Here is a 26,753-nt window from a genome sequence, read left to right as displayed (position 1 = left end):
AAAGTCGAATGCGGTGAAGATCCATCCTATTGCAACCAGATCGTCAAACGATCGTACAAGTGCACATCCTCCAGCAGCAGTGGGAGTTCCTGACGCAGAAAGTGCAGGTAGCGTGGGCCCGTCCAATGGCCCTCAAAGAAATAAGGTTCAATCAGGCGATTCCCCAAGATTTCACACCAAATATTCACTCCCCATCGTACTTGATGGGCCGCATGTCACACCCTGTGAGGATTGTTCGGACTCCAATAGTGTATGTTCTTGCGATTGACGTTCCCATTATTGTGGAAGCGCGATTCATCAAGGAACAAGATATGCGATACAAATGCTGCATCATTGTCCAGCCTGCCTAACAGTTACCGACAGAACTCCATTCAGGCTTCGAAATCCCGCCCATGGAGCTCTTGGTGTAGCTCAAGATGGTATGGGTGAAATTTATGTCAATGCAGCCTTCGCCAGACGGACGGCTGGCTGGTTTTCACCTGTCGTGCAATGGCCCCTGTACTGATATGTGGATTATTACGAGCTGCCTCCAGAACGGCCTATTTTGTTTCACCCGATGTAACGGACCTAGCGCGGACTGGTGGCTGGATGGAAATCACGGCTGTTGTATTAGACGTCCTTTTACACGGCGGAATGTCGTAGCAACCGAGTGGCACCTCTCAGCATACCGTTCCTGGTACAGACGCAGTGCCTCGCACGCGTTTTCTCTCGCTTCTCCATAAATGTGGAGCACGTCAACGTATTCCTCTGTGGAAAACATGCCGAATGACAGCAGATATTTCAGAACATTCAGGCCCTAACCAGCGGAGTACGTGCAGGGCACAAGATGAATAACAGCATCATTCTACTGTTTGAATGTGGCAAACGTGTGCCTGTGTTTACGTATTCAAACAACATACCGATACAAAGGTATTTGAACGATACAGGATTCGAACCGCCGCTGGCACGTTCCGTCGATTGCTTGCAGAGGAATAGCACCCCTATAATCATGTGCACGTTAGCTGGGCTGCAGCAGACGATATCGGCAGGGGCTGCTGAATCACACTGTATAGGTCTCTGAAAGCTCTATCGAATTCTGACCTCAAAATTGGGTCTCCCAATTCATTAGCATCAACAGACTCTTCTGGTTACAGAACCATATCATCTACGTCGTTTCCTTAATACAAATGTCTAATTATAATGAAGTATATTTGATACCTTCCAGTGTCTCCAGGTCTCTCCCACGTATAGTACAGCCATCGTTTGTGGTGTGTGAACCAAGTATTAGCGAGGACTAAATTATGATCGGAGCATAATTCAACCAGGCGACTTCCTCTTTCATTCCTTTGACCGAATCCGGATTATCCTACTGTATTACTTTCTCATCCTTGGCCTACTACTGCATTCCAGTCTCCGATCACAATTAGATTCTTGTCACCTTTACATGTTGGATTAAATATCTATCTCCTCATATATTCTTTCGATTTCATCATCATCCACAGAACTGCTTCACTGGGATGTAAAAGCCTCCCCACCGCAGTAAGGTCGTATGTCATATGGTTCGCAGGGGAGGACGACATGCTAAGAAAGTCCTGCACTATTGTGGTGGGCATTAACTTGGTGTCTAATCCTCTCATTCTGCTGATCGTAATAGCTTACCCATTGCTCTATTTTCTTATTCATTATCAAACCAACTCCTGCATTTCCCCTGTTTGATCTTCTTCTGTAGTCGCCTGATCAACCATCCTGCTCTTTCTGCCAACGTACTTCACTTATACCAGCTACATCTACTTTAGTCCATCCAGTTCCTTTTTCAGATTCTCTAACCTACCACAACGATTCAAACTTCCAACATTTCACGTTCCAGATTATTGCCCCTTCTAGTTTAGTACCCACCTGTAGATGTAAAAGGGGGGCTATTTTACATCCGGAATATTTTAACTGGGAGGAATCCGTCACCAGTCCATCATTCATACGGAGAGAACTGCATGTTTGAGGATTTACGGCTGTAGTTTCCCGTTGCTTTCAGCCGTGTAACAATATCAACATAGCTAAGCCACTTTAAATGTTATTACAAGGCCATATCGGTCAATCATCCAGACTGCCGCCCTTGCAGATTCCGAAAGGCTGTTATCCCCATTTCAATGAACCATTCGTTAGTCTGGTCTCTCGACAGATACCCATCCGAAATTGTAGCACCTACGGCTCGACTATCTGCTTCACTGGGATGTAAAAGCCGGTCATATGTCATATGGTTCGCAGGGGAGGACGACATGCTAAGAATGTTGAATAATTTTACATTTACGTTGCACCGACACAGATAGGTCTTTTGGAGTGTGAAAGAAGCGGCCGTGGTCTTAATTAAGGTGCAGCCCAAGCATTTTCCTGGTGCGATAAAGGGAAAGAACGGAAAAACATCTTCAGGGCTACCGACAGTGGGGCTCGAATCTACCATCTCCGAACGCAAGCTCACAGCTGAGCGCCACTAACCGCACGGCAAACTCGCTCGTAAGGAACTGGAGGTGGTGAAGTATGCCCTATGAAGAGTTCAGTTTCCGCTATGTCGTCCCCATGATGCAGTATATTACAGCATAATATAGTACAGTACAATACAACAGCCCCGTAAATCTCATCTCCCCTATACGTCTTCCAACTGCTGTTAAAGCGGTCTCAGGCTATGAATCGTACCCTTAGCAAAACACATGATTTTTGTTATGTTATCAGAAGCAAACCATTAAGTTGGATGGATGTTGAAGTCCGTACAAGCAAGGAAACAGAAGCCAGACACTTCCAAAAATGGGTTGCTAGAGACATGACGCACATACAGAAGGTTGGTGTTTACATCCGTACACATGTCACTACGAACGAAACGTATTTCAGTTACACCACGTATACACATTAACCCTTAACTGATATCATACATCTGTGAGACGGCTGCCAAACGTTCTCACGGCCATCCCTCCTACTTCCGGAGTCCTACTGAATATTTAGTTACAGCATTTATATTAAACTCATAGTAGCGAAAATTACACACTGTAAAAACATGGATTTTGGACGTCAAAATGTGAATTTCTGTTTTGGTTTTTCAATTAATATTTTTGTTTCTCTCGCTAATTCTACGTTCTTTATAAAATATTGACGTAGCAGAGAAATGATGATCATAAAACGCTTTTTCCAGATTATTTGAGAAGAACAGATAGGTTTACTTTTACCGAGCGAAATGTACTTTTTTAACATTTGCTTCTGCATTTGTAATTGTTTCTTTCAAGAATAGTTGTGACGTAATTGATTTTTTTTTATTTCATTGAGTTCAATAAAGAAGAAAACATTATTTAATTTAATAGTAATCATCGGGGGTTTGATAGACACTATGATACCTTTTACGTTACAACCATTTATTTATTTATTTATTTATTTATTTATTTATTTATTTATTTATTTATTTATTTATTTATTCCTGACTTATATTTGTGGCGAGGGGCCCGATTGAGGGTTAATTATAGCCCACGATGATCAGCTTTCTGAAAATCTCTGTTTAAGAAATTAAGCCTTTTCATCACATTATTTTGATAGGCACACTGTCATGCTTTCAGTATCCACACCTTGAAATCATTCATATCCTTTGTTTCGTAGGTCTCTCTCTACCCGTCATTATCATCTACGTCGATTCCATTAATATCCCTTGTAACTTATCCTGTGTATATTTTATTCGCCTCCTTAGTTTGAATTCTGTTTTATGCAAGATGATTAACTTCGCGTTAGCACACACTGGTTTTTGTCGATGCTGTGATAAGGAAGGGCTAGGGCTAGAAATGAAATGGCTTTAATTAAGCAACATCGCTGGCGTTTTCCTACCGTGAAAATGAGAAACAACTCGCCGCTGTCAACGCACATTATTATTATTATTATTATTATTATTATTATTATTATTATTATTATTATTATTATTATTATTATTATTATTGTGTTTGTGGCTTGATATCTCACACTCTACTTTCACGGCTCTTGGAGAAGTTGAGGTGACGGAATTTCCAACGCATGAGTTCCTTTCTCTAACAGTAAATCCAGTGACGCAAGGCTGGTGTATTTGGCTCCTCAGGAAGAAACCTTACCATTTATCCCCCATTACCGCTTAGCTAGTGATTTATGGTTATCTTTTAAGCTCTTGGGTTGAATTCTGCGTTGCCACCCTACAGTGAAGATTAATTATAGCACATTATAGTAAGATAGCACATTTTTCATGATTGGTGACGAGTTGAACCACTGTCCTATCGCGAATATCACTACGGAATACTAATACAGAAACGTTCCATTAATGTACTGCATGCGGGTCTAAGTTATGGAACGTATTTGCTTTTCAAGGACTCGCTTCAATGATATATCACACAGTACCTTCCCCATGCTACAACCATTGTTTCCCAACGCTATCGTCGTGTAAGATGTTACAATACCGAAATTACTTAAAGGTTCTTTAGATTTTTACCTCAAGTCCTTGTATCCTTTTTTTTTTTGCAGTCGCCGGGCTGAGTGGCTCAGACGGTTAAGGCGCTGGCCTTCTAAACCCAACTTGGCAGGTTCGATCCTGGCTCAGTCCGGTGGTATTTGAAGGTGCTCAAATATGACACCCCCGTGTCGGTAGATTTACTGGCATGTAAAAGAACTCCTGCGGGACTAAATTCCGGCACCTCGGCGTCTCCGAAGACCGTAAAAGTAGTAAGTGGGACGTAAAACAAATAGCATTATTATTATTATTAATTTTTTGCAGTCTGCTTTACGTCGCACCAACACAGACAGGTCTTATCACGACGATGGGATAGGAAAGGGCTAGGAATGGAAAAGAAGCGACCGTGGCCTTAATTAAGGTACAGCACCAGCATTTGCCTGGTGTGTAAGTGGCAAACCACTGAAAACCATCTACAAGGCTGCCGACAGTGGGGTTCGAAGTCAATATCTCCCGAATGCAAGCTCACAGCTACGTGACCCGAGCCGCACAGCCACGTGGTCGCTTCCTTGTATTTCAGTGACGATGTGTATATACCCTGGGTGATAATTAGGTTATGGCGATTGTTACAGGAGTGTTTTGTGTACACTTTATCTAAGCAAACATAAAAAATAAGTACAATAGAGGATATTTTTCTAAACAATACAGTCGAAAGGAAAGTAGGGAGGTTCGTCGGTGCGATTAACCTGATCATAAAACACTTCAGCATGGCACATTTGTGAACAGCAATACCCACTGCAGATAGTTCGGAGAAGGTTTAATATGCCATGCCATTATCCCTCACAGTGCTTCCATCCAATACGTGATCTCACTTTTCAAATAACACTGCCCTAATTTTTTTTGCTATTTGCTTTACGTCGCACCGACACAGGTATGTCTTATGGCGACGATGGGATAGGAAAGGCCTAGGAATGGGAAGGAAGCGGCCGTGGCCTTAATTAAGGTACAGCCCCAGCATTTGCCTGGTGTGAAAAATGGGAAACCACGGAAAAGCATTTTCAGGGCTGCCGACAGTGGGGTTCGAACCTACTATCTCCCGATTACTGGATACTGGCCGCACTTCAGCGACTGCAGCTATCGAGCTCGGTACTGTCCTAATTACACTGGTAAGCAAAGAAATAGAATGTGTCCATTTCCTTAACAAAACTAGTCAATTCCAAGTAACTAGGGTTCAAGGATGATGAATATGACATCAGAACACGTTTATTAGCTTTTATTTGATCTTAGTTTTAAGACATTTTTATGTATATTTCTATTATTGAACTCAACCCCATTCACTCTTATCCATTTACTACTCGCGCAACTTTTAGTGATAGTTCTTTGTACGGGTTTGAGGAGTAAGGGCGGAGCTCTCCCGGCTCCGGTAATACTGCCAACTGAATGGAAATGAAATCTGAATTGAATCGATAATATGATCGATCGATATGAATTTTCTAAACCTTTATTATCTTTAGCCAACAACTGTGTCACACACACGTTATATAACATTATATAATATTTTTCGACGCGAATCTTGTTCCTGCTTGCTTGTTGTTTTAAGGGGCCTAACAGCGAAGGTCATCGGCCCAATCTTGTTCCTAACATGATTTCTATAGTTTGGTTTGCTGTGTAAACAACAACAGTACTAGTACGTAAATCCTGTTTCCTTGATTTTCGTTTGTAGTCAAATTGCGGGGCATCGCTCATCACTTCAATTGCCCCGATACCTTCTTTCAATCAGTGAAATGCCTTGACTGAAATGCTCTCCACGCCCGTCCCTCAAAGTGTCACCATTTCTAGGAAAGAAGTGAAGATAAGAGTGAAGAAGTGGACCTTCAGTGGCATATTACAACCTAACACTTGGGATGTCCTCAACCAACCACGGAGGTTTACTGCACATAAGTAACAGCACATGTGTGGTCCTTAAAGTTACTTCACCACCTACATAACGTAAGTTTTCCACACAATTTAGACATTTACAGAGTATACTGAAGTATAAGAAATGTGTATTGAAAACCAAATACCAAATTAGCTTAAAATAATACAGATTACGAGTTTGTCCTATGCACTTTTGAAAATAAACCAAGTTTTATGCTAGTAATTTCCATTCATTATTTAACCCTGAAAATTGAGTCTTGTTCGAATTCCGAATGCAGGAAATTATATTATGGAAAAATAACAGCGGATAGGTTTTCCTCAGCACAACAAAGGATGCTTATGTAGTGATAATAGCTTCTCTAGGAATAAAATATAATTCACTCACATGTCGAAACCTATAGTTGTATGAAGAGTTATTTACCATAATCAGGCAATTTCCGCCCAAATGGATGCAGAAATTTTCTCACGGAACTAGACTGTGTATCGCAGAGATAGGATAGGAATGGTGGGAGGGGGAGTATTCATTCTGGTGAAAGAAGAATTTGTAAGCTATGAAAAAAGTTGACAAACATGAAATTCTAGGTATAAGGCTCATTTCTAAAGATAATAGGCAACTTGATATCTTTGGAGTTACAGACCGGGAAAGGGTAGCGCTGACACGGATTGAGAATTATTTGATAAGAGAATCAGCTACGTGGTTAACGACAGGGAAAGGAATATGATTGCAGCGGGAGTTCTGAATTTACCAAAAAATGGCAAATAAGCTAACATGGGAAGGACAGCTGATTCAGAAAGTGATGGAACAAACTAGAGGGATGAATATTCTGGATGTGGTGCTGATAAAACGAGATGAGCTCCACAGATATACCGAAGTAATAGATGGTATTAGTGATCATGAAGATATTCTTGTCTTAGTTAAAAATAAATGTGATAGAAAGGAAGGTCTTAAAAGTAGGACTAATAGGCAGTACCATACGGCTGATAAAGCAGGCGTGAGGTAGTTCTTAAAAAGTAACTATGATCGGTGGAAAACGGCAAATAAATATGTAAACAGACCCTGGGATGGCTTTAAAGCAATTGTGGAGGAAAGTGAAAACGGGTTTGTACCTTTAATGTTGGTAAGGAATAGTAAAGATCCACCTTATTATAATAGAGACATAAAGAGGCTAAGAAGGAGGTGCAGACTGGAAAGAAATAGAGTTAGAAATGGCTGTGGAAGTAACGAGAAATTGAAGGAACTTACTAGGAAATTGAATCTAGTAAAGAAGGCAGCTAAGGATAACATGATGGCAAGCATAATGGGCAGTCATACAAATTGTAGTGAAAAATGGAAGGATATATATAGGTATTTTAAGACAGAAACAGGTTCCAAGAAGGACATTCCAGGAATCATTAATGAACAAGGAGAGTGTGTATACGAAGATCTTCAAAAGGCAGAAGTATTCAGTCAGCAGTATGTAAAGATTGGTGGTTACAAGTATAACGTCCAGATAGAGGAGGAGACTGATGCTAAAGAAGTATTACAATTTACAAATGACAACAATAATATTTACAATAAGATCCAAAGGTTGAAAACTAGAAAAGCGGCTGGAATTGATAATATTTCGGTGATATACTAAAGACAATGGGTTAGGGTATAGTACCATATCTGAAGTAATTATTTGATTATTGTTTGGTTGAAGGAGCTACAGTATACCAAATGAATGGAGAATTGCTATAGCAGCCCCTGTGTATAGAGGAAAGGGTGATAGACATAAAGCTGAAAATTACAGGCAATAAGTTTGACATGCATTGTATGTAAGCTTTGGGAAGGCATTCTTTCTGATTATATTAGACATGTTTGCGAAATTAATAACTGGTTCGATAGAAGGCAGTTCGGGTTCAGGAAAGGTTATTCAACTGAAGCTCAATTTGTAGGATTCCAGCAAGATATAGCAGATATCTTGGATTCAGGAGGTCAAATGGATTGTATCGGGATTGACCTGTCTGAAGCATTTGATAGGGTGGATCATGGGAAACTACTGGCAAAAATGAGTGCAATTGGACTAGACAAAAGAGTTACTGAATGGGTTGCTACATTTCTAGAAAATAGTTCTTAGAGAATTAGAGCAGGCGAAGCTTTATCTGTCCCTGTAATAATTAAGGGGGGAATTCTGCAAGGCAGTATTATTGGACCTTTATGTTTTCTTATATAGATAAATGATATGAGTAAAGCAGTGGAATCAGAGGTAAGGCCTTTTGCGTATGATGTTATTCTGTATAGAGTAATAAATAAAATACAAGATTGTGAGCAACTGCAACATGACCTCGATAATGTTGTGAGATGAACAGCAGGCAATTGTATGATGATAAACGGGGTTAAAAGTCAGGTTGTGAGTTTCACAAATAGGAAAAGTCCTCTCAGTTTTAATTACTGCGTTGATGGGGTGAAAGTTACTTTAGGGGATCATTGTACAGTAAGTATCTAGGTGTTAATATAAGGAAAGATCTTCATTGGGGTAATCACAGAAATGGGATTGTAAATAAAGGGTACAGATCTCTGCACATGGTTATGAGGGTGTTTAAGGGTTGTAGTAAGGATGTAAATGAGAGGGCATATACGTCTCTGGTAAGACCCCAACTAGAGTATGAATCCAGTGTATGGGACCCTCACCAGAATTTCTTGATTCCATAAATGAAAAAAAATCCAAGCAAATGCAGCTCGATTTGTTCTGGGAGATTTCCGACAAAAGAGTAGCGTTACAAAAGTGTTGCTAAGTTTGGGCTGGGAAGAACTGGGAAAAAGAAGACTAGCTGCTCTTTCAAGTGTTATTTTACGAGCTGTCAGCGGAGAGATGGCTTGGAATGACATTAGTATACGAATAAGTTTGACTGGTGTCTTTAAAAGTAGGAAAGATCACAATATGAAGATAAAGTTGGAATTCAAGAGGACAAACTCGGGCAAATATGCATTTATAGGAAGGGGAGTTAGGGATTGGAATAACTTACGAAGGGAGATGTTCAATAAATTTCCAATTTCTTTGAAATCATTTAAGAAAAGGCTAGGAAAACGACAGATAGGGAATCTGCCACCTGGGCGACTGCCCTAAATGCAGATCTGTAGTGATTGACTGATATCCATAATTTCGATTTCATGTTTCTCAAGTGAATGAGAGCTCACTAAGCGTTTCAAACTTCATATTTTCTTATTTCACATCAAATTGAATATTAATTGACTGCTCTTAATTCCGAAACATTTTTTACTGTTGACCAGTGTTACCTACCAGACTTATTTGCGTCCCATTCAGATCTTGCCGAGGTTAATCCAAGAAAAAATGACGGCTTCTCCTGGCGCCTGTTACCTTCTGACCCCAGTTATTCATTCAGCATGTTAATATTTTGTCTACGAGTCGACATAGGAAGACATCAGCCGGTGCTGAATTGTAACATTGTCACTCAAATCAAACAGGTATTTGAAAACGTTCATTATACAGAATTACACATTATACAGCACTTATCCTCCACACTTCCTTTAGGTAATGTATTCGACAGATATACATACATACATACATACATACATACATACATACATACATACATACATACATACATACATACATACATACATACATACATACATACATACATACACACATACATACTGAACCGTTCAGTTCATGGGCCGATTGAGATAATATTTAATGCATCACAGAGTCAGTTCAGGTGTGGCTCACTGTATGACAAGAAAAGAGATAAGGAACGCCAACCACTTGATGCTAGGGAATTTTCTAATGCCAGTCTGCTAGCAAGAAACGCGGGAGGCTCCAGGCCTGACGAGAAATAAAACTTGAGATATACCTCCGCTTACAGAGCGAATCTGGAGAAGATAAAATAATAGAAATATCATAAACTATTTTCTGAGTGGTTTGATATGCATGGCTATGCTAATAATCATCTCATGTAATTAATTGATGTTCACCTCAAGTACCGTGAGAAACACGCCAGCTCCACACAAGGAACTCAAGTGGATGTGAATTGCCCCGGACGGGGAACACTTGGCTTGGCGTGGGTTATCAAACACATAAATACTGAGCAGAAGCGTCCCGTACCCCACTCTATACTCAACTCCGATTGCGAATGTACGTACGGTGTGTCGATCACGCTAAGGCATACTTAGTGTAACGGGTTTCCGTGGTTTCCCATTTTCACACCAGGCAAATGCCGGGGCTGTACCTTAATTAAGGCCACGGCCGCTTCCTTCCACTTCCTGGGCCTTTCCTATCCCATCGTCGCCATAAGACCTACCTGTGTCGGTGCGACGTAAAGCAAATAGAAAAAAAAGCAGTTGCTCACAATCTTCTAACTTATTCATAACTCTATACAGAATAACATAATCCGCAAAAAGCCTTATCTCCTATTCCACTTCTTTATTCATATCATTTATATATATAAGAAAGCATAATGGTCCAATAATACTGCAAATAAAGCAAATAGCACTTAGTGTAACAAGGCGTCTCAGAACTGTGATAGAGATTTGGGGAACTTTCCTTGGCCTGCACTGTTAAAATGTCAGTTAATTACTTTGAAACTATATTCTAAAATCGAGCGGCAATCAGATAGCAATGATACGGATTAGAGACATTCTAATTTTGCTAAAATTGCCCGTTGCGTAGGCATAGAACCAGTAAAGCCTGAATGCTAACTTGCTATCAGAAATGTGTGAACTTAAACTGAACTGTGTAGATTAGCAGACTTGTAATGGAACCCTCATGTGGACAGAATCTAAATCTATAAGGTTGATCAGCCCGTAGCTGGCTAGGGTGGATAAGCCTTAGTTTGGGACTCCGCGATTTATAATGATATGAAAAGGGCCAGGCAATTAAGCCTCTTATTGGTGTGTACGCAAGGAATGAAGGAAAGTATGAATTTGTAACGGGCCCACTGAGGTGTCAGATGGTCCGGCTGGTAAATTATTAGGGTCTGAATGGCAAAGAAGAATGGCCGCGTCGTAATCACGTCTGGAGAAGAGAAGGACAGGCAGAGCTGCTACTGACGTCATTTGTTTTGGTTTGAAGTTTCCCCTTCGCCCAGGGAGCAAGTTAACAGCCCGGCAGGGTGGTTTGGAACGAGGTCATCTCTGCCTATGTGAAAGCTGCAAGAATCTACATATTTCGTTATTGTACTTTATTACAGGGGATGATTGATGATGCATGAACTAATCCATGTGTTGTCATTGTATTATGTTTTTCATTTGCAATTTTGTCCCCCTTTGAGTTATCGCACGGATATGAGAGGGGTCATATGTTCGTATCCCAGCTGGTGAGCTGTGATGTCTGCGTGTGTAGCTTTTAAGTTTTTATTTTAATCAGAGTAATTTCAGTCCTGTAGTGTAACGTAAATATTTCCCTACACTGGGGAACTGATAATTTAAGTAATGCGAAGGTATTCCTCTCTAATCACATGCTAACATTTGTTTCAAACTATACGCCAGTATGGGTCGTGTAGAGTCTGTCTGCACCAAGGCACAACTCCAGTATAAACGAGATCTCTCAGCAACAAACGCCCCAATGATGATTAATTAAGCCACTTCATGGCAGAATTATTTGTACAGATTTTATGTAAATTAAGTTTCTACGCATATGTTTGCTTTTGGATTTCCCGTCTATCGTTATGTTGAAATAAAAGTGTTACCTTGTTTAAGTTAATTTTACATAACTCACACAACATTGATAAAAGAGAACCCTAGGCATAGCTCCCGTTCCTCTTAATTTAATTTATAAGTCACCCGGACATTTACCACGAAAATCACCGACTGAGCAGCTTGGAGCCGAAGAGGAGAGGATATTATGATAAGCTACGTGCCAATGATTACGACCCACAAAGGTAGGTATTTCTAAGATACTACAGTACTTCCGATACGTTCTCAGCATTCGCTTGACGTGTATTGGAGGCTGTATGGCACAATACATACATACATACATACATACATACATACATACATACATAATCAATAGCGGGAATGCATTTCGATGTTCAGTCTGCAACCCTCCGTGAATTTACTATGCGCCTCCAAAATCCACTATTTACATATGACTATTTGGTCTTGTTAATGTCACACCTATTGTCGTTAAATTAATTATAACTGTGTTTAACCATCACCGCCTTAGTGTCCTGTAATTATTCTCTTACCTTCCATTGACAAGTCATTAATCTTGCTTCACATGACATCACCACCAAAACAAGTTTGTACGTACACTTTCATCCATCGAGTTGTTTCCTGATTTGTTGGCTTCGTGGGTCAAGGCGTGTATAAGTTAGCCTGCGTTCGGGAGATGGTGGGTTCGAACTCGACTGTCGGCAGCCCTGAAGATGGTTTCCCTAGGTTTCCCATTATTTTATACCAGGCAAATGCTGGTGCTGTACATTACTTAAGGCCACGGTCGGTACCTTTCCACTCGCAGACCTTCCAATCCCATTGGCGCCATAACACCTCTTTGTTTCGGTGCGATGTGAGGTTAAATTGTAAAAAAAGACTGTTACTTCAGACTCATGAATAATATATCCTGCGGCCACGCAGCTTTCAGTCCCGCACAGCGAAGTCGGTCTGAGAATACACCGATGTAAGTTGATGATAAATTCGTCCAAGTGCTCACTTCTTCCTTACAGAATGCTGTGGATCGCAACTGCGAGCTTGCTGCATTAACTTTGCTGCACTTTGATTCAATTTCACTTAGTATTAATACTAGTTGGGTGGGAAGTGAACTCCCTATTGTAAAGTGTATATAACTTTTGTACATATCAATATTCTTATGAGACTTACGGCGACACTCCGGATATAAAAATCAATATTTTAGTCATTTTGGTGAAATTGTTTAGGGTTGAAATTGAAAGGATTGAGTTTCTTTTTTCTCGTCACGAAGTTATTCCGCTGAATTCAAACAATGTATCACTGTAATAATGCTTTGTTTGCCAATTGTAATTTTACATTTAAATCCCATTTTTCTCCCGTAATATTCTGCCAAATGTAACAAAATGTGTATGGTATATGTATCACAGCTATATTAAGAAATCTGCGTATGTAATTTTTTATTGCAGAATTTTTTCAAGTAGTAGGGATTTTTAAGTTGAAACTTTTAGAACATAAAAATGACACAAACTTTAGTACGATATACCTCCTTACATAAATTATGTACATAAAAATCGATACGTAGTGATTTTAAAAGAAGTATAGGTATATACCTAATTACGAATTTACATTAACATGTTAATTAAATTTCATGAAAGAATGAAATAAAAATTTCATTTTTTAAAACTATTAATTGTATATGAAAGAAATATTCGTGATATCTCTACTTTTATGTAGGGGACATTCCCACAAAGTTTGGTGAAAATCCATGCATTAAAAATATATTTTTATCTCCAGAGTGTCGCCTTAATGTATCCTTTCTTTACAATGATAGAACTTTAACTGTAATGGTACATCTCATCTCGGTGCAGAGGAGAGCTCAGGTGGCCGCCCGCTACGAAGTCTGGCGTTCCGTTGTACAGGTGCAGAGATGGTGGCAAACAGAGCACGGGCTTCGCGCTACATTTGACACAAATACCTTTAAGAACTGTCGTGATTAACTGATGAACATAGAATCTGTGACGGATACTCGTAGAAGTGGTCGTCCCTCAACATCCAGGTCAGAGGAAAATGTGGAAATGGTGCAGGATATGTTCACCAGAAGCCCTCACAAATCAGCAAGACAAGCCGCTCGTGAAAGCGGTCTCTCCCTCATACCACAAGAAATGTTCTGAGAAAAAGAATTAAAGTCACATTTCTGTCAATAGCTATCGCCAGAAGATTTTGACCATCGAAAGGAGTATGGTGAGATCATGCTAGGTTGGTATGATGACTGGCCGCAGTTGTTCGAGAACATCATTTGGAGCGACGAAGCTGTTTTTCATATTGGGGAGTTTGTTAACAGACACAACTGTTACTACTGGGCAGAGAATGATCCAGGGGCCATAAATGAAAAGTCTTAAAGCCGTCCTAACGCCACAGTTTGGTGTTGCATGACATCTAACCAAGTTGTGGGTCCGTTCATTCTTGAAGACACCATGAACGCAGAACGGTACCTAGCCATATTGGAAAATGAAGTTTGGCCAATTGTTTCCACATTGGATTAATTAATATTAATTAATATTAAATGGCCTCATTGTGCACTTGACGTCCGTGAGTAGCCAGCATGGAGTACCGACCTCACTCCATATGACTACTTTCTAGGGAATTGGGCCAAGGAAGAGATTTATCGCACAAAACCAACAACTTTAAATGAACTGAATGATCGTATTCGCCAAGTCATCACTAAGAACCCACAAGAATTCCTGCGAAAGTCAGTCAAAAATATCCCCCGTTGGTTACAAAGACTGATGCTAAATGCCGGTATGTGGAGTTTTAATTTTTAGTTTCAAGTATTAAGTGTCATCTTCATTTGAAGTCGGTCTAATGCAAACCACAATTGAGGAGCACTTCTTGAAGCGTTCTCATGCAAACAAAGACCTTCAGATCGCGGTATGCTCTTGAGCAACCCGACATTCGTATTGTTCCTCACCCAGTGACCGCGATCGTGGGAGATGCAGCTCAAGTCCATATGACGTTATTCGACACCAACAATCGCTTTCAGGCTGCGCCTACCTCCAGGCTCTCTCTTTATGAAGAGGTAGCATTACTTATTCAATAGAAGAATCAACGATTCAAAAACCGCGGACAACGTTCTGAACTCCAGTCTGCCATAGCACATCCCTGAGAAGTAGTCAATGAGGTGAATATTGGAAGTCCTTGGACATAAAACCCGTACTCATGCAATCAATCGTTCATTTACGATATTTCAACAATTATATACTCTCTTGGTGGCTGAAACTGTATTTCACTGAAAGTTCTGTCTTGAAACACCATCTGAAAACCAAACCTGTTTTCTGTACAGAATTGTCATGAAGGAATATTTAGTAGCTGAAAGAATACAAGCTGAAGTTTATCACAAAACAAACTACGCTTAATATTACTTTAATTTCAACAAGTAGAGATCAGTTACACTGAAATGTAACTTAAAATTAATAACGCGAGGCCTAGGTAAGTTACGGCTATATTACAGCAACTGAATCCTTGCACCCTTAAGGCCGTAAGGATTCACTACTTCACCTAATCTCTTATCCAAGAAAGTATATTCTTTTTCCTCTAACGGACCCTAGCACAACTATCGCTTGAGTGTTATCGGAATCGGGAAGGAGAACGCTAGTTTTGCTTCGAATAAGTCATGTTGTGATGCCCAAGTGGGCAAGGGTATGGATGAACTCGAGACTGAGTCAAATAATACTATCCTAAGCGATAAAATTGTTAAGTCAGTTATTAAATTAGGATGAAAATGCTCTGAAGTTACAAATGTTTAAATAACGCAGCAGGCCTTTCATCCTACTGTTAATTTCTGGGCAACAGAGATTTTTTTTTGCATACGATCTTACGAATAAAGTTTCAGCCACCAAAAGAGTATAAAATTGTTGAGCATTTTGACCTCTCTACACTGGAATATTTGCTACAAAAAGTGAGAATTGAACAGTGTATAATGGGTAATTTTATACTTAAAATGAAATATAACTATACATAACAAGAATGATGTCAGATAATAGGACGGACTACCAACGAAGTACTAGTACTTACATCAGGCTTCAAAGTTATCCGGACAGAGATGTGATCATTGAATGCTGCAAGTTTGGCTGCATTGCGGCAGTTCTTATGGACATGAGCTGAAGAACCACTTGCAGCTATGTCTTGTAAACACTGTTGGATGTCGCGGGACGAACGAAGCTCTTCACCCTGCTCTTTACTTCTGGTTACTGAACCCTGCACAGAAACCTCCAAGTTATTACTTCTTGTCGTTACTGTAACATATAGTTAAAGGTCAGTACAGAATCAAGGATAAAACAATGACAGAAACATGTCTATGGCTAACATACAGATTTTAAAGGTCACACCCGTCGTCCGTTAAATTTTACCCAGGCAGCTATGTGGCGATCAATTGCATTAAGCTGACTGGAAACGAATTCTAGTCCTTCATGGGCCTCTACCAGTAAGTAGTAAGGGCAACAGCGGTTCCAACACGAGGATATCTAAATCAGCATCTTACCACGGGTGTCAGGTTACATCCGAGGTCAGTGACCTCTGACGTCATGTGACCTCATAACCTATCCTAACCTATCTTCACAGGCTCCATGAAGGAGCTCATGACGTCATTGCCTAAACTAACTACACTAGCATAACCTACTAGTCCTTGGCCCCATGAAGGAGCTCATCGATCAGATCGGCGAATGGTTTTGGACTCTGCTCCTCGCTCCGCCAAAATATTGCCATCCTGCTCAGCAGTCCACGAGTCCCTTAGAACTTGATGCCCAGACCGATGGAACGCTGGAGAGGCTAGCAATTAGCCGGCTGTTCGTCTGAAGACGAGTGAGGCAGTGTGAGGTAGAAGGTGGGAAGGTGGAGGGGGAATAGAGTGCGCCACATGTCTTAAGGCGGTAGTATGGGAATATGGTGGAGGACATAGATGGCGCTACTAGTCTAAGGTAGCGGTATGAGAAGATGGAAGGTGATACAGAGACAACCACTTTCGTTGAAATGGCAGCACACCGCTTTAGAAAGGTGAAGGGGAGATATAGGGAACCCGTTATCTGAAACTTGCATCTGCAGAGTATCGACATTTTGAGTTCTGGAAATAACGCAACTGTTTCTCCAGGTTTACTTCCTTGATCGCATGCAGACGGATTAATATTTGGACGAAGGCCATGTGTTTACTGTTAGCAGAAGAGAGAGAAGACGAGTCTCCAGTATCCGCAAAATGTGTCCCCAACGAGGCGCAGGCACACACAATCTGTGAAATTTCGTGTTGTTAGAAAACTATTTTCCGGAAGAAAATTGAAGGAATTACAGAATATTTAGAGTCGAAATTGTAACTACAGAATGTTAGTATTAAAAGTGATTTTTCTATATCATAAAAGTATTTGAGAATAAGACTTGCGCGAAGTTAAAATCAGCACGTGTCGCAACAGGTGTTGACGAGGTTAACCTCACAGCGTTTTTGTTTCACATGGCTACTCCGTCTTAGGATCAGAATATAGATATACCCCCACTCTTGGAATTTCACCCATTATCTATGAAGGAAAATTATGTTTTTGGCACCAGTACAATGGCCTGAATTTTTGGAACCAGAACAACTATTTTCAAGTGAAGGAATCCTGCAGGATCGCATAAAGGACATGGTCAGCTTAGAATTTCGAAGGAAGTTTGCCGCCAAAGCATTTGCTTACTTAATCTAGTGTACGGGACTAATCACTCAATTTCTTGTAGTCTTGCGGGCTAGTCTGCGATATTCAACGTCATGCCAGGAGTTTCGAACTTTGAAACGTTTCTAGAAGTACACTAAAGTGTGGTCTTATAAGAGAGGAGTGGATAACTATAATAATTTACAGTAACTCCTTGAACAAGTAGACTCCATAATATAAAATAATTGACACTCAAGTCTAATATTAGGCAGTCAGTGCTTGAATCTGTACCGCTCGTCAGCGTGAAAAGCATTCCAGTATTGTGAAGGTGATGCTTAGCATCAGAGGTTACTTGTGCAACCAGACAAATATTGGACAATAACGTTTCTTTTAGCCGAGTGTAGAGTGGTGCTTGGAATGGAACACCTGGACGGAAGACCGTGGCGAGCCAGTGTCTGAAAATCCCGATTGTGAAAGTAAGACGCACTGCAGTTTCACTGATCGCGCAGGAGAGAACTGCAATAAGTACGTGTTCGATATCAACGCGAATCCGTGTTTTTAAAAAAATGTATTTAATAAAGAGTGTGTAGTGTTTACTGACAAAAATATTAAGTGTGAAGCTAAGAGTCAATATTCAAGTATATCCAATAAAATGGATAATATGAGGAAATAAATCCCAATGCGGAAAGCCGGCTGGGCTGATGACGATGGAGGCCATGCGAGGTTGGTGTAATAATGTAATCAAAATGTATATTGTAAGTTGTAATATTCCGTCAGGAACTTTTTGTTTTTCGGCTAAGTAATGCCATGTTTATTCTTTCGTGTTAAAGTAGATCTCGGTTTTGAGCATTAAGATAATATGTGGGCATGCAAAAGAATGTTTTTGCGCAGTGTGGGAAGTGCATTCGTGTCCAACAACTTTATTTTATTCATTTTGTTTTCGAGACTGTGCCCGAAGTAAATTCAAAGTTAAGAAATGTGTAATAATAATAATAATAATAATAATAATAATAATAATAATAATAATAATAATAATAATAACATATCTTGTCACGTAACTTCCAATAGATGTTCGGAGTCACGAAATGCTGTATTTGTAACTTTTTTGAGATATACTCGTATTTGAGACCGAAGAACTAAGTGCAGGTGTACGTCGATAGACATGGAATAGGCGATATTTTGTTCATTGTTGGGGAACCATTTGATTTCAGACGATGTGGTATTTTGTGCCAGTGAGAGTGGAATTATTTCTAGGTAGTGTGAGTGGTAGCCCCCGTAAATTTGTATGTGCGCACGATTTTTGTATCTCTGGTTTAGCCTGGAGGGCACAAGTGATGGTTATGAAAGTCTGAAGTGATTTTGTGAATTTTAGTTCCTTGGTTCTGATTTCACGTAATACCGGTAGTTCAATGAAACATGCATGTTGATTTCCAAGTGAAGTTTATTAATATGACCAAGACTCGGACCGACTTGACCCTGTCCAAATTTGACGGCATGGACCTGCTCAAGAAGGTACTCAGGACCAAGAAGCCCAATACTCGCTACAAACATCAAGGGCTTTGGCTCCTATACAACAAAACCGAAGAAGGTGATGCATGTTAGCTACCAAATGGGTAAAAACATGCAATGTAAATTTAAATCTTATAACAGTTGTATATTATTATTCGAAGCCATTCCACATACTGTAAATGAGGTATTATGAGTAGAATTTTTTAAAGAATATAAATTTTTAAGGATGAGCTGTGTGTTTAATAGAAAAATTGTTAGTGTAAATTGAATAGTACTGTATTTTAGGAAAATGTTTTCTTTTGTTTTTAACTTAAAATTTAGTGCTTGATAATAATGTACTTTTGTCCATCATTTGCCACCGAAGTAGACACCTCATTTGCAAATAAAGTGATTTTGATTTGATTTGATTTAATGGTCCGCCGCATAACATAATATGGCAGACACAGACGTTTCGTACTTATAAAAATATCTGGCCAGTATTCTGTGCCCAATCGCTACGTTTGTAACTGCGTATCATTTTCTGTCCTACAACCTAAAATGGTTCAGCTAATTTAGTACCTTAATCCTCTTCACGCACGTACCCATTGAAAATGGTACTAAGCTTATACTGTAATTCAGTTCATAGTATGAGAGAAACAATACCGGTATATTGAAGAACACAACTGATTCCAAGGACAAAGGAAATGCTAAGAAAGGAAAAATGAATTATTCGAGGTCGAGGGGAACTGGCATTCTTTACATTTCAGTTTTCAGAACCACTTTGATGAATTCGTAATACTTTGACAACTTACCTTCAGCGATGCTATACTTGCACTACCATTGAGGCGGTTTATGAGGTCGGCTGAAAATTTGGCGGACATATTGTGATTCAATATTTGTCTCAAATCCAGGAGTGGTGCAGGAATCAAGTATACATCACCAGAAACTCCTATCTGTAAGAAGAAACCATAAATACATACATACTCTACATACATACATACATACATACATACATACATACATACTGAACCCATCACTTTAACGGCTAAGATTATAGTATCGCCATTGTTCTTTGTGAAAAATTATATCCTTACGCGTACCGATATTCACCAGATACCAGGTGTTGAGGTTCCAAATGAGATTGACAGATGGATCTGAGGAAGTGTCATCTCCTTGCATGAGCGCGTATCATCGGAAATATAATCGTAATGTCCGAGTCAGCAAAGCATTCGGAACATTTATCGTTTTTCGGGAGCTGTGGTCAGAAGGAAAGGGGATAATTCCGGCAATCATAAAGCCCTAAATTATACAGATGAATTGTATAAAATGCCGGAGGATTTTTCCGTGTGAAATATCTGGGAAATATCGCATATTAGAGCCGTGGGACAAAGCCGCAGTCATGGAGAGCAGGTGGTCAATCCTATTACGCAGTAGGCACGACACGAGGCAGTGTAGAAGAAAATAATCCGGGTGACGCCGGAGGCATTTTAGGTATTTAAAAGTGATCAGAAATCATTCCGAGAGTGGAGATATGATGGCCTGAATTTTTGGATTGTTTCCAGTGTAAGTTCTTTAAGTTTCTTACGATTTCAAGACATAATGATTAAGAAACTCCAATGTTACACCACATCCCATTATGGGTTGGAGTCCCTACACAGTTAGATGGTGGAGGAGAATCTGCGTCATTTTATTCAAGAGATTGGGGCAGCCTCCACGTCGAAATTCTGGAGCGACTCACTTACCGGGGCAAAGTCCAGTTGGGACCGATGACTCAGATGTCAGGCCCCTTTACACAACAAGCATCTTCATCAAAGTCCAGTGTTGAGGAGTCTTTTTCAACGAAATTTCTGCAAGGAATTCGAATTTAGATTATGTCAGGAAGCAATTAGTGATAGATATGTGAAATTTAAGTTTCGGAGTGTTAGGTCCATAAACTCCTAACAGTAGGACACGAACATGTACGCTTCATTACCAATTAATAAGATTCAAAATTCAGCCTCGTGGTATTCTCACGAATAAGATTAGCAAGGTTGTGGGGAGGTTTGCAATAATAGTTATTTAAATGAAAATTTGAATGTTAAATGGAATGTAACATCGGTTCCTTTGGCCATCGTCAATGAAGCACTGATATCTCGTTTAACTGGGCTTGACAAAAGGGAGCGTTCGCTAACTGCTCAACGCTATCTTATCGGGAGAACGTGTATTTTCCATGCTGTATCATATGGTCAGTAGCAACGGGATTGCGTGTGATACAGATCATTCCCTCCAGACAAGAAATAAAACAGAATGCGTTTAAATACGGAAATATTAAAGTGTACTTTTTGGCTAGAATTTGTGTTCCGTTTTGTTGCGTATTATAAGTAAAAACAATGTCAAGATAATCAGTGTTATAGCGATCAATGTATGCAACAGCATAGTTAAATAAACTTGAGGCAACCACTGGAATGGAGTATAATGCGAATCTGTTGCATTAAAGGTTCGTAAATAATTCCTCTTATGTACGGTTGAAAGTGTATAACGTGCTGTTTAACGTTCGGGATTTTTCCCTACAGCTTTGGTGGTTATAGCAACCCCACATTTTAAGTTGAAGATGTATACATCTCCGTTCAAGAGATTAGATTAGAAATGCAGCTTGTGTGTGGCGCAAGATTAAAAGTGTTCCTTCGAGTTTATATTTGTTCATAGTATTAGATTAAACGTCACTTTAATAATCTGTAATTTTAAATCAATCATCAACACCAGCAAACCGAGTTTGTATTCTTAAAATGTGTTCTTTCAAACTTATATTCGTAGTAGTGTCAAATTACAGGTTAATTTCGGATTTAATTATCACTACCATTATGCCAGTAATAATTAAGTCGATAATTAAGTATGTGTCGTAAAAATTTGTTTAAAGTCTTCATTTTGACTGTAGCGTGATTTTAGAGAAAAAATGGAAATTAGTAGTCATCAATAGACATCGGAATTTTATGCATATTCTTTTGTCGAAACGTAGAATTCCAAAACCGACAAAGAAGTTCGTTTGAATGTGAAATTAGAGGAATTATTATGTTTAATAGTTCATATATATGCATATTTGCATATATTTGAAATTAGTGCATGCATTTCGAGCTTCGAATTCATTGTACATGTTTTTTACTTTAATTAAGCCTATTTTAACATGTTTCACAAGCAAAGAGGTATTTACACACCGTCATGCGTGGCTTGTCATTAATCCGAACCGAGAACGGGGTAAATATTGCTTCTGAGGGGATGGAAAGGGCACTACAGGTGAAATGGCTTAATGCCGTATAGGAAGTCGCTTACTTGCTGATGGGCTACAGGAATCTGAGTGCGGCGAACAACATTGCTATGAGCAAAACAAATTATTCTGCGTGCAGTGCTCAGAACTCTAACAGCTCCTGAAATGTACGATGTATCTCAGGAGTGTAAATGTGAGTTAATAGTTAAATATTTCAGTGAAGATTATTGCCGTGTTGTTATTGAACTGTCCGGTGATGTGTTTCCAAGTCTGACGTTTAAGAAAAGCTACGGACGGTGCCGTTGTATAAGTTCCCATACAAAATACTCGAATGGAGGCGACACAGATCATATCACAGATGATAAAATTATGGTTTGTCGTATTTATGACAAACAGGTTCTCTGTGAAACAAGTACCAGCTTACAGCACTCTAATACCTCAGCTCATATAAATGCTAAGCGATATGGTACTGGTAAGGCAAAATAAATCTTACTGTTACAAGATCTTTGGAACAAATTATGTTTACCCCTGATTTGTGTCACACAATTATTGGTGCAAATATTCTATGGAATAGATTAACCAACCTTTATTTCCGTAGTTTTCTTAAGAAATATTGCAACCAGAATACTCCTTAAGAGTCTAGAGTTCGGAAAGCGTACTTGGACAAATGTTACAATTCGGTGATGAAAGAAATCCGAATTGAGTTACTTGACTGTCTGATCTGGCGAGTTTTAGATGAGACTACGAATAAATGAAAGATACGTAACAAACATGCCTGTCGGAAAATTGGAGATGAACCGGTTATCCCGTATCATATCTCTTGCAAAGTGTTTGAAAGGCAAATCATTCTACAATCGCTCGCTTTATCAATGATTTGATACGCCTGTTCTGGCCTTAACTTTGGCACGACAGTTAGTTCGTGCCTGCTACATCTCAAAAGCCATCGCAGCATTGAAGGCATTTTATACTAATTTTATTCACTCAACGTGCGCAGCTCACGGCCTTAACAAAGTTGCAGAAGAAATAAGGTCACGACTTCCAAATGTGGACAAACTAATATCCACTACGAAGGAACTGTTTGCAAAAGCGCATCTCCGGACAGAGGCTTACAAAAATAGCCTACGAACGTTCTCCTTCCTGTAGAGCCAATCTTCACTCGCTGGGAAACTTGGATTGAAGCTGCACTTTTCTATTGTCTCCACTTCGATCGAGTGAAGCGTGTGATTGGAGGACGTGATTGAGGAGGGGAAAGTGGTTTTAAGCGATGAAACGGTTCAAAGGGAACTGCTTCTTATCAAAACATACTTCCAAATCATACCAGAATCAATCAAGAAACTAGGAACGCGCGGGTTGCGTCGTAGTGATGAGCTGGATATAATGGAGAAACTGAAGGAAACATCCGGCACAGTCTGCAAACAAAATATCCTGTTGTCCGCAAACGAAATCCGTGGTACTTCATGGTAGCTATATAAAAATTATTGGCTGGTACTGAAATGTGGATCTACCAGAATGTTTAGCACTTACACTCGCTTCTGAACGCAAGTACTGTCCTCTCACATCCGTAGATGTAAAAAGGTCATTCTCAGCAATGAAGCTAATTTTAAGGGACAAACGCCTGTAATAGTACATATATCACACCCTCGCACTGTATGCAGAAGTGAGAAATATTATTGTCATTTTTCCTATTATTATCATTATCATTATTATTATTATTATTATTATTATTATTATTATTATTATTAATTCATTTGTATTTTTATTCTTAATATTTTAACCTAGAAGGTCTCCATATGTAGTATGAGTGATATTTTTGTGCAACGGTTGAGAAAACGGTGCTACCTTAACTTGAAAAAATTGGGTGAGTCATGTGTATAGCCCTAAGTCCGACGAGGTGGACTTGTTGTAGTAGTCGGACACATCCGATGACTCATGTGAAACAGCCCAGAGTTTGTTGATTTTGTGATTGCCTTGTGACACTGGGAAAGATTCAGGGCGTGGCCTTGACAAGGGAATCTACTCGTGATTGGCTGTCCAGGATTAATCTCGACGTACCTTTTGAGAGGAAGGGGAAGGCGGATGTCTATATAAGCTTGTGTGATAACAGAGGAAGGAACTGGGTATACGGTACTGGGGTGACACTGCTGCATTATACTGGACTGGACTTCAAACGTTTGCGGAACATAGTATTTCTATGTTTGTGGAAAGTGGCTGACTTCCAAACTGTAGAGTGCTTAGGCACTGGGTATGGTATCACTTCTGGCGGCCTGGTAATACACTGACTGACAGAGCAAATGCAACACCAAGAAGGAGTGGTCAGAACTTTATGCCAATTGCAGGGTAGACTGACGTCACTGAGGTATGCTCATGATGTGAAATGCGCCGCTGTGCTGCGCACGTAGCGAACGATAAATAGGACACGGCGTTGGCGAATGGCCCACTTCGTACCGTGATTTCTCAGCCGACAGTCATTGTAGAACGTGTTGTCGTGTGCCACAGGACACGTGTATTGCTAAGAATGCCAGGCCGCCGTCAACGGAGGCATTTCCAGCAGACAGACGACTTTACGAGGGGTATGGTGATCGGGCTGAGAAGGGCAGTTTGGTCGCTTCGTCAAATCGCAGCCGATACCCATAGGGATGTGTCCACGGTGCAGCGCCTGTGGCGAAGATGGTTGGCGCAGGGACATGTGGCACGTGCGAGGGGTCCAGGCGCAGCCCTAGTGACGTCAGCACGCGAGGATCGGCGCATCCGCCGCCAAGCGGTGGCAGCCCCGCACGCCACGTCAACCGCCATTCTTCAGCATGTGCAAGACACCCTGGCTGTTCCAATATCGACCAGAACAATTTCCCGTCGATTGGTTGAAGGAGGCCTGCACTCCCGGCGTCCGCTCAGAAGACTACCATTGACTCCTCAGCATAGACGTGCACGCCTGGCATGGTGCCGGGCTAGAGCGACTTGGATGAGGGAAAGGCGGAACGTCGTGTTCTCCGATGAGTCACGCTTGTGTTCTGTCAGTGATAGTCACCGCAGACGAGTGTGGCGTCGGCGTGGAGAAAGGTCAAATCCGGCAGTAACTGTGGAGCGCCCTACCGCTAGACAACGCGGCATCATGGTTTGGGGCGCTATTGCGTATGATTCCACGTCACCTCTAGTGCGTATTCAAGGCACGTTAAATGCCCACCGCTACGTGCAGCATGTGCTGCGGCCGATGGCACTCCCGTACCTTCAGGGGCTGCCCAATGCTCTGTTTCAGCAGGATAATGCCCACCCACACACTGCTCGCATCTCCCAACAGGCTCTACGAGGTGTACAGATGCTTCCGTGGCCAGCGTACTCTCCGGATCTCTCACCAATCGAACACGTGTGGGATCTCATTGGACGCCGTTTGCAAACTCTGCCCCAGCCTCGTACGGACGACCAACTGTGGCAAATGGTTGACAGAGAATGGAGAACCATCCCTCAGGACACCATCCGCACTCTTATTGACTCTGTACCTCGACGTGTTTCTGCGTGCATCGCCGCTCGCGGTGGTCCTACATCCTACTGAGTCGATGCCGTGCGCTTTGTGTAACCTGCATATCGGTTTGAAATAAACATCAATTATTCTTCCGTGCCGAATCTGTTTTTTCCCCAACTTTCATCCCTTTCGAACCACTCCTCCTTGGTGTTGCATTGTCACTGTCAGTCAGTGTATATGTTGGTGAAAGCTATCTTAGACTTTCCATAATTTTTGTTCAGGAACGACAAGCGTGTGTTGCTCAAATGAATAGATTTTTAAAGCAAGTGTTAGAGTCAGTGAACACAGTATTATGAGGTACAGAATCTGTGTGATATAATAAGTGCCAATTATGAGAATCTACAAGTCGTGTTGATACACAGAGACAGTGAATGGTACTTATCTACATATATGTGCATTGTTCAACGGACTAACTGCAAAGCTGGCTTAGTCCTCGTTTGCGTTTTCCTACTGTTTTCATTGTTGTTGTTGTAAATATGGAGTCTTCCAGCACTATTTTGTGTGTGTGTATTATATGTATATTTTGGTGTATTGATGAGGTGCTCATGCACGGAGTTTATTGAGAATATAGTTAGTTATTTTAGAATCAGTGTAGTTATTGCTGAAGCTAGGTGCAGTTCCTACCTATTTAGTCGTTTTCAGAAGGTTAGGTAAGGACTGTAGCAGATGTACCAGTACGCAGCTTTATGTACACGCCTTGGGAGAGGAAGATTTATCATTCTCTATTAAAATTCGAGAGATCCATTCTGGTGAACTCTGGCGCTCATACTACGGACATTTCGATTACTTATAATTACTTTTATTAATTTAATTTTTTTCAATTATTTGATTACGTTTTTGAGTAATTTGTTTCATTTATGATTATTTTATTTTTATTAACATGAACTTACACG

At 40.4% G+C, this 26,753-nt stretch overlaps 1 protein-coding gene across 2 annotated transcripts in view; it reads right to left on the bottom strand.

Annotated features, from left to right (window-relative positions):
* Positions 1-26,753, bottom strand: part of LOC136863599 (vitellogenin) — a 419,790-nt gene that overhangs the window by 63,520 nt on the left and 329,517 nt on the right. For both annotated transcript variants that reach the window (XM_068226214.1, XM_068226215.1), the window contains exons 19-20: positions 19,915-20,055; positions 16,017-16,199 (exon numbers count right to left, since the gene is read on the bottom strand). In XM_068226214.1, the coding sequence (XP_068082315.1) occupies positions 16,017-16,199; positions 19,915-20,055 (324 nt within the window). The remainder of the gene's footprint in view (positions 1-16,016; positions 16,200-19,914; positions 20,056-26,753) is intronic.

The sequence above is a fragment of the Anabrus simplex genome, chromosome 2, assembly GCF_040414725.1.
Source record: "Anabrus simplex isolate iqAnaSimp1 chromosome 2, ASM4041472v1, whole genome shotgun sequence".
Lineage (NCBI taxonomy): Eukaryota > Metazoa > Arthropoda > Insecta > Orthoptera > Tettigoniidae > Anabrus > Anabrus simplex.
Note: the sequence above shows the minus strand (reverse complement) of the source record. Positions and strands in the feature narration are given on the sequence as shown.